The 13,553-nt window shown below is 36.8% G+C and overlaps 1 protein-coding gene across 1 annotated transcript; it reads left to right on the forward strand.

Annotated features, from left to right (window-relative positions):
• Positions 1-2,576: 2,576 nt before the first annotated feature.
• Positions 2,577-11,575, forward strand: LOC131857490 (glycine-rich protein DOT1-like). The gene is made up of 2 exons (XM_059210142.1): positions 2,577-2,654; positions 11,192-11,575. The coding sequence occupies exons 1-2, from the start codon at positions 2,577-2,579 to the stop codon at positions 11,573-11,575; spliced, it is 462 nt and encodes a 153-aa protein (XP_059066125.1).
• The last annotated feature ends 1,978 nt before the right edge of the window (positions 11,576-13,553 follow it).

Consider the following 13,553-nt stretch of genomic DNA (forward strand, 5'->3'; position numbering starts at 1 on the left):
AGGATCCACAAATCATGGGATTGCATCTAACTAATTGCATCTCGACGAAGAAGGAATGACAAAGTAAGATCAGAGAGTAGTTGGTGCTTGAATCTATGCAAAGGAAATTTGATTCAGAAAGACCTCGAAAAGAAAACTTTTGAAGCACCTTATGTGTCAACTGATTTTGTGACAGAAGATTTGATTTGAGATTGCCATTTCCAGAAAATGTGCATTGGATAATGGAAACCGTGTGCATGTGTATTCTTCAAGGGCAAGTGATCGATCCAAGATAGGTAGGATTGGATCTCATGAAGATTGTGTTGAAAATGAGAAAACCCTAACCGCTCAAGTTTTTGAATTGTGTTATGGTGGGAAATCACTATATAATTAATGAGAGCTCAAAACAGAAGATGATGATACTGAAAATGTGAGGAAGTGTAGAGAGAGTAATAAAGAAAAGAATTTGTGAGCCTTAGAAATAATTCTAAGTTGCAGTGTGTGTGAGAAAGAGTACTGGTGAGAGGATTCTACCGGCAGTTCTATAATCTTGCAGTTGAGCCTAACTGTCAAGGTGTAATAGAGTAGGCAACATCCTAGTGTGATTCATCTCATTGAGAGACTATGTCTAAGAGGGAGAGAAAGATAACAGAGGTTGAGAGACAGAGATGATAATTCCACAATTGCTAGTGTGAGTTTCAGTGGAGGAGAAAACACTGTCAACCGACAAAGTCTCATTTGATCAAAGAGTTGCATAATTCATTTGCAACAAGAAGCCTTAATTATATTCAAATAGTATTTCAATATACATCACCAAGTTGAAGCTTGGTGTAAGGTTTGGTTCTCCTTGGGTTGGTGCCCAAAAACTTTGTAAGTCAGTGTTTTACCTGTGAGGCTGGATTGGAGCAGTAGACTCCAGCAACTTTTCTCACCGAGGTTTTTCCCATATTGGGTTTTCCTCGTAAATGGGGAGTTGTTAATAACTTGTGTATGAATGATCTCTTTGGTTCTCTTTCTTGTATTACCGATATCACTGCTTAAAAGTCAAGTGAGTAATTGATTTTTAAAGATTAGTTTAGAAAAGGTTAAAAACTATAAACCACTGATTCACCCTCCCCTCTCAGTGGTATTTAGTGTTCAAAAGTACCTCATACTCCTTCTTCTCCAAGAATAAGAGTACCTACAGAAGTGTAATTTCTAGAAACTGGTTGCTGAAAATCCAAAAAGGAGGTTCTAGATTGTCGAGGCCACTCAACAGAAAACATTTTATAACAAAAGTGCGGGATATTGTTATTTTGTTGAGAAGATTAAAGGGAAATGCTCATGCTTTCTATTTGAAAGACTGGATGTATTTCTACATTCAAGTTATGTTGAATGGAAGCACTTATCTATATTGGGGGCAATTTATTGCCCAAAGATTACATAAGGGCTTAAATAAATTTGCAGGGATGCGCAGATTTTATATTTGTTCTTCCTTGTTTTATATGCTCGCCTCCACTCAAGACTTGAATGGTTTACACCATGAACCCTGGGTTGGTGGGATAAGGGTTTACAAATACTACCCTTACCTGCAACAACATAAATATGTTGAAAAATTCATGAGGTGGAAAGATATTTTTGTAGGTAGATTGGTTCATGAGTTGCAAGGTAACATGAACAAAAGATTATCAATAGAAGTGATGGAATTTGTAGGTATCTATTGTAGTTTCTTCATTCAGTTTTCTCAGTTCACTTATGTTAGAGTTGGTGGCTTTCAGGGTGAACCTTTCAAGTTACCCAGGTATGCTCTGGATAGTTATATTTTGATTGAGGTTAGTAGATAGCTCGCCTACATTGATAAAAGAAATGAAGGGAAGTCACGAGTTGTTTTTCTAGTAGATTTGGCTTATTATAGTTGTAAATCTATTTTAGATGCTTTAAATCTTGAACTTGAATTCAAGAAGTTCAATTTGCTGCCATATGTTTCTACATACAAATTTGATAGCTGAAGGTATGCCATAGAAAACTTGAATGTTGGTATTGATTTTCGTCATGAACGTCAGCTGGAAGACTACTGGGAGAACTGTAATGATGATTTTGAAGTCAGAAAGAGACTATGGTCTAGGTTCATAGGTCAACAGATTGTGAAAATGGGTCCATCTATGAATGTCTTTGATGTACAAGAGGATGAGAATGAAGAAGTTGTTGATCTCGAGTTCAATAAGAAGATATAGGGGCAACCTATTCCAAAATGTGATTGGGATAGAAAAGGAGATGACAACATTCAAGCTAAAACTTTCGATGTTATTAGACGGACTAAAAGATAGCTAAAGGACCACCATTTTGGACAGCAGTCCATTTCTACATGAAAGAGTAGAAAATTTGCTCGAACTTGTGTAGCTTCACAAGTATCTTTTCCTTCTTCTAAAATTGCGATTGATATTGCAGGTAATGAAAAATAAAGGACCAAGAGAATTAAAACTGCAAACTTAGGAGTATCTTCTCTAAGTTCCTCCCCTGTTCGCATCACATGCCCCCATAGCATGAAGAACAATTAGAAATTTCCCACAAATCCACTTACGGTATATTTGGACTCTAAAGAGTAAATTCAAGGGACGATGGATGCCCAGGTACCAGACAAGCCCAATTCTTATGCTACTGATAAGGAAAAGGAGATTCAAGAAGCAGGGGACTCCGTAAATGACATGGTTGTTGTTATCACTATCCATTAAACACCTCCACCCAAGGAAACATCTACTATCCCCAAATGGTTAAGAACTTCACTTAGCAAGAAAATAAATGTAATTCCGATCTCTATTCCAATGAAAGATATGGTTAGTAAATGTTTGGGGAGAGCGTCAAAATCCAACAAACTCAAAATTAAAGCAATGATAGATCTAGATGATCAAATAGGGCATTAGGTTGTAGAGCTAGATTGACCTCCAACAAATAAAGATGTTGAAACTATCACTGAAAAATACTTTGTTATTGAGAAATTTGATTTAGGGGTGGCCTCTCGAGCTATAGACGCCAAACACTTGGAGACCTCCACCAAGAGAATTTTGACCAAGAATTGGAAGGACGAAAAAGATAAGAATGAAATGAAATAAGTTATAATGCAGAGGAGTCGGTATATCAATGCCATACAAGATCCCAATCCACAACCTCTTTCCTAGATACCTTTTTCATTTGATTCAAAGTAACCAATGAACCAAAAATTGCTTGATCAGGTTCAGAGAAGTCAGATGGTAGAAGATATTTTGAGTGAGTGGCTAGAATCAATTACATAGCAAGGCACAAGCTACATCTCTGATCTGATTAAGGTATTTGGAAGTGCAGGTTCTATGGGCAAAGAATTAGAAAGAAAAATAATCACCTAGGAGAAAGAGAAAAGAAAATGGGTAGTTGTGTTGAAACAAATGAGAGATACCCAAAGGTATGGAGTCATGAATTTCCTGGTAGAAAAACCAGTGCATGGTCTAGATGATAATATGCTTTTGTGTGTAAAGAAAATACTGAATGTAGGAACTCAATATTGAATAGGGGCATGAAGAATCAATCAAACTTTTGAAGGAGTTAAAAGAATTGATTAATATTATGCAAAAATATATGAAGTGCATAGATATTCAACTCCTGAAAGATGATAGGTAGACACTTGAAGATTCATCTAATATGATTCGAGCCTTCAAGGATCGATTTCAACAAATCCAGGAAGCAAAATCCTTAATAATAGAATACTTCTCAATAATTGCACGAATTGAATCTATGTTGGTTGTTTTCTTTGATCATCTCGAGACACATAAGGGAAAAGTTGTACAGGTGAGCAAAAAGAAGGAGGTCTGGAAGTAGAAGATACTTCATATTGATCTTCCGCATTACTAGCTCATCCTCAACTTCTCTACAGCTCATTTGGAATTGCACAATATCAGTAGCACTCCTTTGCCTCAAGAGAAATAGGTGGATGCCACGTCGATTGCCGGAGCTTGATCACATAGCCGTTGCTCGTGGCTTACGTTGCTTTCCCTATTTTGGTAGTTTCTTTTTAGTTATAGGGATAGACTTCTTTGACTCTTGAGGAGAGTTAGACATTTTACTATAGTTTTAATTGTAACAAACTATCATGGCCTGATGGCTATATATAATCTGTTATAAGCCTTGTAAAAGATCAAAAAGTTTTTTGGTTGAGATAGGACATAAGCTTTATATATTGCAATGCTATGTATTCTGAATGAAAGACAATTTGATACGTGAATGAAATTGTAGCATATTTCATCTTTTAAATCTGTGTATTTATGAATTGAAGTGTGAATCTCTATGAAGATTTGATTCAATTGTGGAATTTGTCATATTTCGGATGAAGTGTATGTAAATGTGCAAAAAGAAAAACTTTTGAAATGTCTGTCTTGCCAATTAGAGGAATGAAAGTCTGTGAGCTTTTAAAAAAACATGTGCTTAAAAATATTTGTGGTATTCCTTTTGTGTTGACAAATGAATGCTTAAATACCTTGAATGCTTTCTGGTAAAAAGTGTGCATAGCAAATGTTGTAATCTAAGCTTATTGAAAATCACTTCTGGAGTTGTACCCTATACAAAGGTTAACTGTTAAGCAGTTATCCAATTGTTGGTGTGTTTTGTCTTTCATTTATGGGCATGCATAAGTTAAAAGAATTAAATTATGTGAAAGACAAATCTATTAACCAACAACTGTATTACCAATTTATTCATTATAACTTATCACTTAATTAACTCACAACATCACGATTTGTGGTTAGCCACTTTGGGTAGGGACACATTGGGAGCTACTCTCATCATTGAATATACTTTACCTATCCTAGTCTTATCACATTCAAATGAATGTGGAATCAAAATCAAAATCAGATTTAAATAACTCAAGTTCTAATTTCTTATTTTTTACAATATGAAACAAATTTTGTAAAACACAACAAATTCATAAAATGAGATCCAAATTGATCCAATTTGAAATTTCATACTATAAATCCATAATTCCACATGAAATCCCATTGGAATTTCACCAAAAGTACACTTTAAAAAAGTTCCACGTTCTATCCAAAACTAGATGAATAGTAAAATCCACAATTAAAGAAGTTTTAAGAACTTATAAAATTAAAAAATCTAAAAAATACCCTTTTGTTCAATACATGCACAACATCTGAAATCCATGATAAAATCAACAATTCATCCATTCAAATAAGACTTGGGCAAGGTAATATTTCTAAATGTCTTATTCACATGATATGATTTGCAAATGAAATTCATTTTTTTCAACTAATGAAATGAAACAAATAATAATTTAATCTATTTACAATCATTAAAAGTCAAAATGGAGGAAAAACCATGAAGAAATTATGATACCTCAATTTTCCTTGAAATCTTCAAACATGCAATGCATCCAACAAAACAAATTAATCCATGAATCCTTTGAGAAACATAAACAATTCCATAATCCTAATCCAATGCAAAAATCCACACAATGTTTTCTTTCTAATTCACTCCACAATCAAAGATTGAAAATCCAAAGAGAAGATGGTTTTTTCTAAGCTCACAATTTCAAAAATTGGCTAAGTAAACGTGAACACTTTTCTCATATAAAACCAAATTGAATTTTAAAAATAAAATAAATTATTTGATGAATCAATAATGAAAACTTAAACTCTCAAATATTTGAATTTAACCCCAATAATAAAATGTGATCGACATGGTCCAAGGGGTTGAGCTTAATTGGTTAAAACACTGGGTTCTCATTGTGGAGACCCAAGTTCAATTCCCAATAGGGACATCTAAAATAAATTCTAAGTTGTGACTCTTGGCCTTCCATAAAAATGAGGAAGGTCAAGGATCATTCTAATCAAACAAAATAATAATAATAATTCAAAATACTGCGGCTTCGGCCAATTACCGATCAAAAAAAAAATGTGATCAATATGAGTTCAAATAAGGAACAATTAAATCTTCAAAACATTAAAAATCTACAAAAACCTATTAAACACATATCAACATTAAATTTATGAAAAATATAAATTGAAATAAATGTTGACATGCTCTCTATAGGTCGATCGCATAAGGGCTTGGGGATTTTCATATTATTGTTGGAGTTGAGAAACACAACACCACAGGAGCCTAAAGATCTTCTGCAATCTAAAACAATCTATCACAAGGAGAAGCAATGAAACAAAACAAACTAAAGAACAAAACACAGGAAAATATGCTCAAAAGAGGAGAGCTCAATATTCACCAAAAAAAGTGTGATGACATAATAATACAAAGAAAAGAAAAATAACCTCTAATAGGTCAAGAAACCCTAAAAGAGAAAACCTAGGCTTGCACATAATAATTAATAAAAGAATTAATTATTATGTACCTAATGTTAGCTTAATTGTAAAAAGATAATAGGGAACTTAAATAATTAAACAAATATTGTTTAATTAATTAAGTAGATACCCAATTACTCTAACACTCCCCTTAAGCTAGACTTAGGGAGAAGCTAAAACCTAGAATAGCTACTAAAAGCAGGAAAGATGGGTCTCGACAACAAGGCCTAATCTGGTACCCAAATACAATGAAATCTCTATGAAATAGAGACAAAGGAGAAAACCCAGTGGGAAAAAACTCCTCTCCAAAAAGAGATAAAAGAACATGCTGAAAGAAGAAAAAGGAAGGAAGGCCTCATAAAGACCCCCCAAGTACAACTTCCTTCACCCCAAGCATAGAGTGCAACTGAAGATAGCACAGCAATGCAAAAAGTTTTGTGAAGATGTCTGAAACCTGCATGGCAGTGGGAATGTACTCCAGAATGAGAACACCATCCTGAATCAACTGGCGGATGAAATGCATGTGAAGCTCAATGTACTTCATCCACTGATGCTCTACTAGGTTGCAGGAAATATGAATAGCACTCTAATTGTCACACCAAAGAACAGTGGGACTATCAGGAGGAAAAGCAAACTCAGTCATCAACTATCGAAGCCATAAGATCTTCTGACTGGCGAGCACAATAGCGTGGTACTCAGTCTCTGTAGATGATAATGCATGAGCAGTCTACTTCTTGCAAGACCATGTGATAGGACCAGACCCAAGATAGAAAACAAAGCCAGAAGTATACTTTCGATCAGTGACATCACCAGCCCAATCTGAGTCAATGTAGCCAACAATGTGAGGGTTCCCTGATGTATAGTGAATGCCATGAGAAATAGAGCCCTGAATGTACTGCAAAATATATTTGGCTTCTTGCTAATGACTCTCATGAGGATCATGGGAAAATCGAGAGACAAGGCCAACTGCAAAGGAAATATCAGGATGAGTGTGAGTCAGGTACAACAAACTGCCAACCAACTGCCTGTAAAGTGTAGAATCTACTAAAGGAGTGGGTAAAGTGGTGATCAAAACAACCCCTGATTGAAATGGAGTTGGAAAAGGCTTGCAATAAAGCATGCCAAAGCATCGAAGCATGTCAAGAGCATACTTCTGCTAGTAAATGTAGATCCCATCAGAAGACTGAATCACCTAAAGACCAAGGAAATGGTGCAGAAGACCAAGATCTGTCATCTCAAATTGATCCATCAAGGCTTGCTAAGTATGTTGAATCATAGAGGATGAGCTACTAGTGATGAGGAGATCATCAGCATATAGCACAAGAATCAGGATCTCACCCTCAAGAAGCTAAATGTACACTTTGTGATCAGAATGACTATGGGTGAACCCAGTGGAGAGCAAGAAAGAATCCATCTTCTCATACCAAGCCCAAGGGGCCTGTTTGAGACCATACAATGAATGTTGAAGTTCTCAAATCAAAGAACTGTCCTACACAAATCCCTGAGGCTACTCCATGTAGATTTCCTCCTATAGATCCCCATGCAAGAAGGCACTCTTCACATCCATCTGAAAAATAGGCCAACCCCGAGAAGCTGCAAGAGATAGTACAAAGTGAATGGAGTTCATCTTGGCGACAGGGGCAAAGGTCTCAGAGGATTAATACCCTCAACCTATGAAAACCTTCGCAGCAAGATGTGCTCTATACTTATCAATGGAACCATTAGCAGCATACTTGGTGCGATACAACCAGTGACAGCTAACCATCTTTCTACCCTTAGGAAGAGGATAGAGATCCCAAGTATGATTCCTTATCAAAGAAGAATACTCCTCCTCCATAGCACAATCCCACTTAGGATGACTGATAGCCTCTAAAAAATTTTGAGGATCATCTGAAATAGCATGACTCAAAAGACTAGAACCCACAATATGAGAATGGGTCTGACAAGTATCTGAAGGATCACCGGCCAGAGGACCTGTCACCTCAATAGTAAAGCGAACCCACTTGGGCATCTGAGGTGGAGCAGGTGGATCATCAGCACCATCATCAGAATCATCCTCAAAAATATCCTGAAGAGATTCAGTGGAAGGAGTAGGCAGAAGAGTAGACACTAGAGTTGGGTTATCCACTATGGGAAGGTGCTCATCAAACAAAACATCCCGTCGAAATAGGACCTCTCTGGAATCAGGATCAAACAACCTATATGCCTTAACATCCTCACAGTAGACAACAAAAATGAGAGGTTGGCTCTTCCACTCCATGGCTTTCCTCTAAGCATCATGAATAAAAGCCCATGCCTCACTACAAAACACTCAAAAAAAAGAAACATCAGGTTTGTTATGAGACCAAGCCTCCTCATGAGTCATATGTCAAATAGCCTTGTGAGGCATCTGATTCTGAATATAGTTGGCACAATTGACTACCTCAGCCCAAAAAGATGAATCCATGGACCTGGACTGAATCATACAATTCACCATCTCCTGTAAAGTTTTGTTCTTGTTCTCAGCGACACCATTCTGCTGAAGGGTGTAGGGAACAGTAAACTGATGCTACAAACCATGCTCAATGCAAAAATCTATGAAATCTTGATTCACATACTCCCCCCCATTATCTGTACGTATCCGCCGAATAGAACAACCTGACTGCTTCTCAACAAATATCTTGAAGATTCGAAATGAATCAAAAACATCAGACTTGTACTTAAGAAAGTACACCCATGTGCATCTGGAGAAGTCATCAATAAAAGTGAGGACATACTTGGCCCTAGAAAAATGAGTGGGAAATGACATGAGATCATTGTGAATCAACTCCAAGGGTGCCAAAGCACCAGGGGCTCTTCCCTTCAGAAAGGGATATCTGTGATGCTTTCCAAGCACACAACCATGACAAACACCATCAATGCAATAAATCTGTGGGAGGCCAAGAACAAGTTCCTGTGTACTCATCTACTGAAGATATCTGTAATTGACATGGCCCAAGTGCTCATGGCAAAGCTTACTCACTGAATCTACATGTGCTATAAAAGATGAACTAGCACCCACAGAGGGCTCAAATCCATCAAATTTGTACAAATGAGAAGGAGTATCAACACTCCCAGTAGAAACAACTAAATCAAAATCATGAAGGTCCCGAATAACCACATCATGTGGTGAGAACTCAACTATCTTACTAGAGCCAGAGTGGCAAATCTGATAAATGGATAGGAGGTTTGTCGAGATGTCAGGAAGAACCAAAACATCCTGCAGAGTACCCCCATCCAATGACACAAAACTAAAACCCAAGACTGAAAGCTGAATGGAGTCACCCACTGCAATCTGGGAAGTACCACACGAGGCAAGAGAAGTAACCAACTATTGAGTGTGAGTCATATGGCGAGAAGCATCAGAATCAAGTATCCATGTGGACCCATAGGTTGAGGCTCGAGCAGTGAAAGCATGACCTTTCCCTATGGAAGGAGAAAATGACTGAGGTGAGGAGATGTGATGTTACTACATGACTTCCTCTAAAGCCTCTAAACATTTCCAATACCTAGAAATGAGATGTCCTTCCTTGCCACAAAAACTGCAAGTATCTCTTGATTTCTTCTTAGTCTTGGAGAAAGACTCTCCAGACTGTGAAGATTTCCCATGCTTGGGAGGAAATGGTGGTTTAGATTCAGACTTAGGAGTAGGCTTGGAGGGATTCTCACTACCTGCAAAAGGCTTCTTCGGCTTCAATTTCTGCTTTTGTTTCTCCTTAGAGGACTGAGCAACCAGTACTTTGTTCTTGGATCCTGAAAGCATATCTAGCTGAGAAAGATAAGACTACTCATAAGATAAATGCTCACAAAAGACATCAAAGGTAGGTATGGTGAAACAAACACCCAAGCCATCCATGGTGGAGTAGAAATCAGAGGCAAAAAATTGAAAATGACCCCGAAGCTTTGAAAGAATCAAATGAATGCACTTTGTGTCTGTCTTGATCTTGCCACATCTCTGAAGAATAGATCGAGTAGTCTTGAACTTGTTCAAAAAATCCTCAATGATGGGAAAGGAATCAAGGGACAAAGAAACCAACTCTGCCTCAATCTGTAATGTCTGAATCTCATTAACCCTCCCAAAGAGAGAATCAAACTTCAACCACATAGCCCGAGAAGTGAGCAACTCATCAAGGTGAAATAGAAGACCATCTGAGACATGCAAGGAGAGAAAACCCATGGCCGCATCCATCTTGTTCCTATGCTGAAGAAGCACATAAGGACACTGCAATACAGGTTGAACCTCATCCAAACAAGACCACAACCCTCATGCACTGAGAAACCTTGTGATGCGGGGCTTCCATGTGTGATAGTTGTGTGAAGTCAACAACTCAACTCAAGGATCTTCCATGAAAACAAAACTCTGCACCTGCACCTGCTTGTTGGTTTTTTTATTATGTGATCTTTTAGAATAGACAGAGGATGCATAAGTGTTTGTTTGTTTTTGAGAGTTTCAGTGTTCTGGATTTTTGATATAAATGACATAAAGAAATAAAAAACACCCCCCCATAAGAGATAAACCCAAACCCTAGTACATATTGATGAGAAGAAAGTAGTGCATAAGCAAAATAACTTTAAACTGAGATATCATGTACCTAATGAAAATTATGAGAAAAAAGATCACAAATCTGAATAGATCATGTTGAGAGCTTTCCAACGCCTATTTGTTTTTGAAAAATGGAGTCCATTTCCCCATTCTATGGCCCTAGAAGTGTAGAAAAGAAGCCTAACTTTGACTGGAAAAAAGTATAGTTAAATAGTAGATTTGGAAAACAAATCCAACTCCACGATGTTTGGTTTGGAACTAGCTTTCTGACGCATATTTATTTTCCAAAAAATGACCCCGGATGCTCAAGATATGACCAAAAAACAAACCCCCGCTCAAAAAGGCTAGAGGGTGGAGGTCCGGTGGAGGAACCAAGAGGAGGTGGCGCTTTGGCGGCGCTCCGAGGAGGAGTGGCAGAGGTGCGGGCGGCGGCAGAGGAGGCTGGCCGGAGCGAAGCATTGGCGGTGGTGGAGGAGATGGGCCGGGTAGAGCGCTGGTGGTGGGCGGTGGAGGAGCGCTGGTGATGAGCCTGCATAGTGGAACGGAGCTGAGCGGGAGTTCCAACGAGGGCCGCAGGCTGGTGCCAGCGAGGGCCAGCGGGGTGGATGCTAGTGAAGGCCAGAAGGTGGGGCTGGCGAGGGGTCGAGGATCGGTGCAAGTAGGGGCCGGACTGGCAGGTCCGGTCGCCATACGACGGCCGGACTGTCAGATCTGTGGTACCCTCTGACAAGCGCAACCCCAAAAATTTATTTATTTTTTAAACTTTGCTTGGTGTTTTTTTTACCCTTTTTTTATTTTTGATTTTTTGTTGATTTTTTTTTTTAAATAAAAAATTCGGCCTGCACGCTGTAAAAAGGGCAAAAAAAAAATTTGCAATTTTTCTCAATTTGCATGCCAGAGCCGTATGGCTTGGTTTTGGAGAAAAAATTCACCCAAATGCTTAGGAGTAAAAAATAAACAAATTTAATATGACTATAGGGTTTTTTGGGTGTTCTGAGCATGATGGTGAGGTCCGTTTAGGCCCAAAGTACTCATAAAAAGGCCTATCCCTAAGCACACACAAAAAAAATATTGCCTGAAACCCCAGATCTGCTTTCAATGCAAAAATTCTCAAAAACAGGAATAGATAGCTGTAGATCTGAGCTCTGATACCATGTTGGAGTTGAAAAAGAAAACACCACAGGAGCCTAAAGATCTTCTGCAAGCTAAAACAATCTATCACAAGGAGAAGCAATGAAGCAAAACAATCTAAAGAACAAAACACAGGAAAATATTCTCAAAAGGTGAGAGCTCAATATTCACCAAAAAGGTGTGATGACATAATAATACAAAGAAAAGAAAAATAACCTCTAATAGGTCAAGAAACCCTAAAAGGGAAAACCTAGGCTTGCACATAATAATTAATAAAATAATTAATTATTATGCACCTAATGTTAGCTTAAGTGTAACAAGATAATAGGGAACTTAAAGAATTAAACAAATATTGTTTAATTAATTAAGTAAATACCCAATTACTCTAACGGTTATTACCAATGTGATATATGAGGTATAACATGGTCATAATATGGAAAATCATACTAAGTATGATAGTTTAGGGTACAACATATGTCACTTATTTTTCATGTCCTCATAAACATCATCAAGGTATGCTCAAACCTATGTAGCTAGGTGAAGTTAATGGCATGTACCTATAATCACTTAGCACACCTCAAGTGTACTTTTGCATATATATATATAAAGATTGAAATCACATACAATTTCCTCGAATGGAGTCAAATATAACATATATTAATTTATTGGATTTAATTGATTTAGAAGAAATTATCATTTAATTTACACATGAATATTATCATTTCACCATAGTAAATTAACATCACATTATTATTTCATCTCAACATGCATATTAATGTCATAATCATATTACTCCATATTTTAGCAGACATCTTGAGTATCACTAAATTGAAGCACAGTTAATATAAACAACAATATCATTTCATGCACATCACAAGAAATATCATCACACAAGGGCACGTCATATCCATACAAGGACTCAGGCACAATATTATACATGCACTCATCTCAATACAATCACAACAATGACCAATAATCTAAATACATCATGAGTCATAAAGAGCATCGTGCACACACTAAAATAAAACATAGAAATAGCACTCAATAGCAATACACTTACGACCCATGCATCTATAGGTACAAAGCCATAACATCACTAAAATATGTATATCTCAAAAATGTAAATTGGAGAGGCATTACAAATGTAAATTGAAGTATGTTGCATACTTCAATTACATAAAAACCATCTCAAGAATTATTTTCTAAAATAAATATTCTATAGATTTTAATTTTGATAAATAATTTATTACAAAAGTATAATAAAATTACATATAAATAATTACATGTTTGTCACCATCCTTTATAGTCTTACAACTTACATCTTCCAAATACATTTCACTAGGTTAATATGACACATATTTATCAATAGCACTAAATAAATATGCTATTGTATCTTTTTCTCTAGAAAAAGATAGGTTCAACTATAATTTTTATTATATCATTTTTAACACCCTTGCTAGAATTTGAAATTCCATCTACATCCCTCCAAATAAAAGTTGTTGACGTATACATATCAAAAAAATAGTTGGTATGTCATACTCATAGAATAAAAGTCCTCTCATTAATTCTTCAAA

The sequence above is a fragment of the Cryptomeria japonica genome, chromosome 8 (genome assembly GCF_030272615.1).
Source record: "Cryptomeria japonica chromosome 8, Sugi_1.0, whole genome shotgun sequence".
Taxonomy (NCBI): Eukaryota; Viridiplantae; Streptophyta; class Pinopsida; order Cupressales; family Cupressaceae; genus Cryptomeria; species Cryptomeria japonica.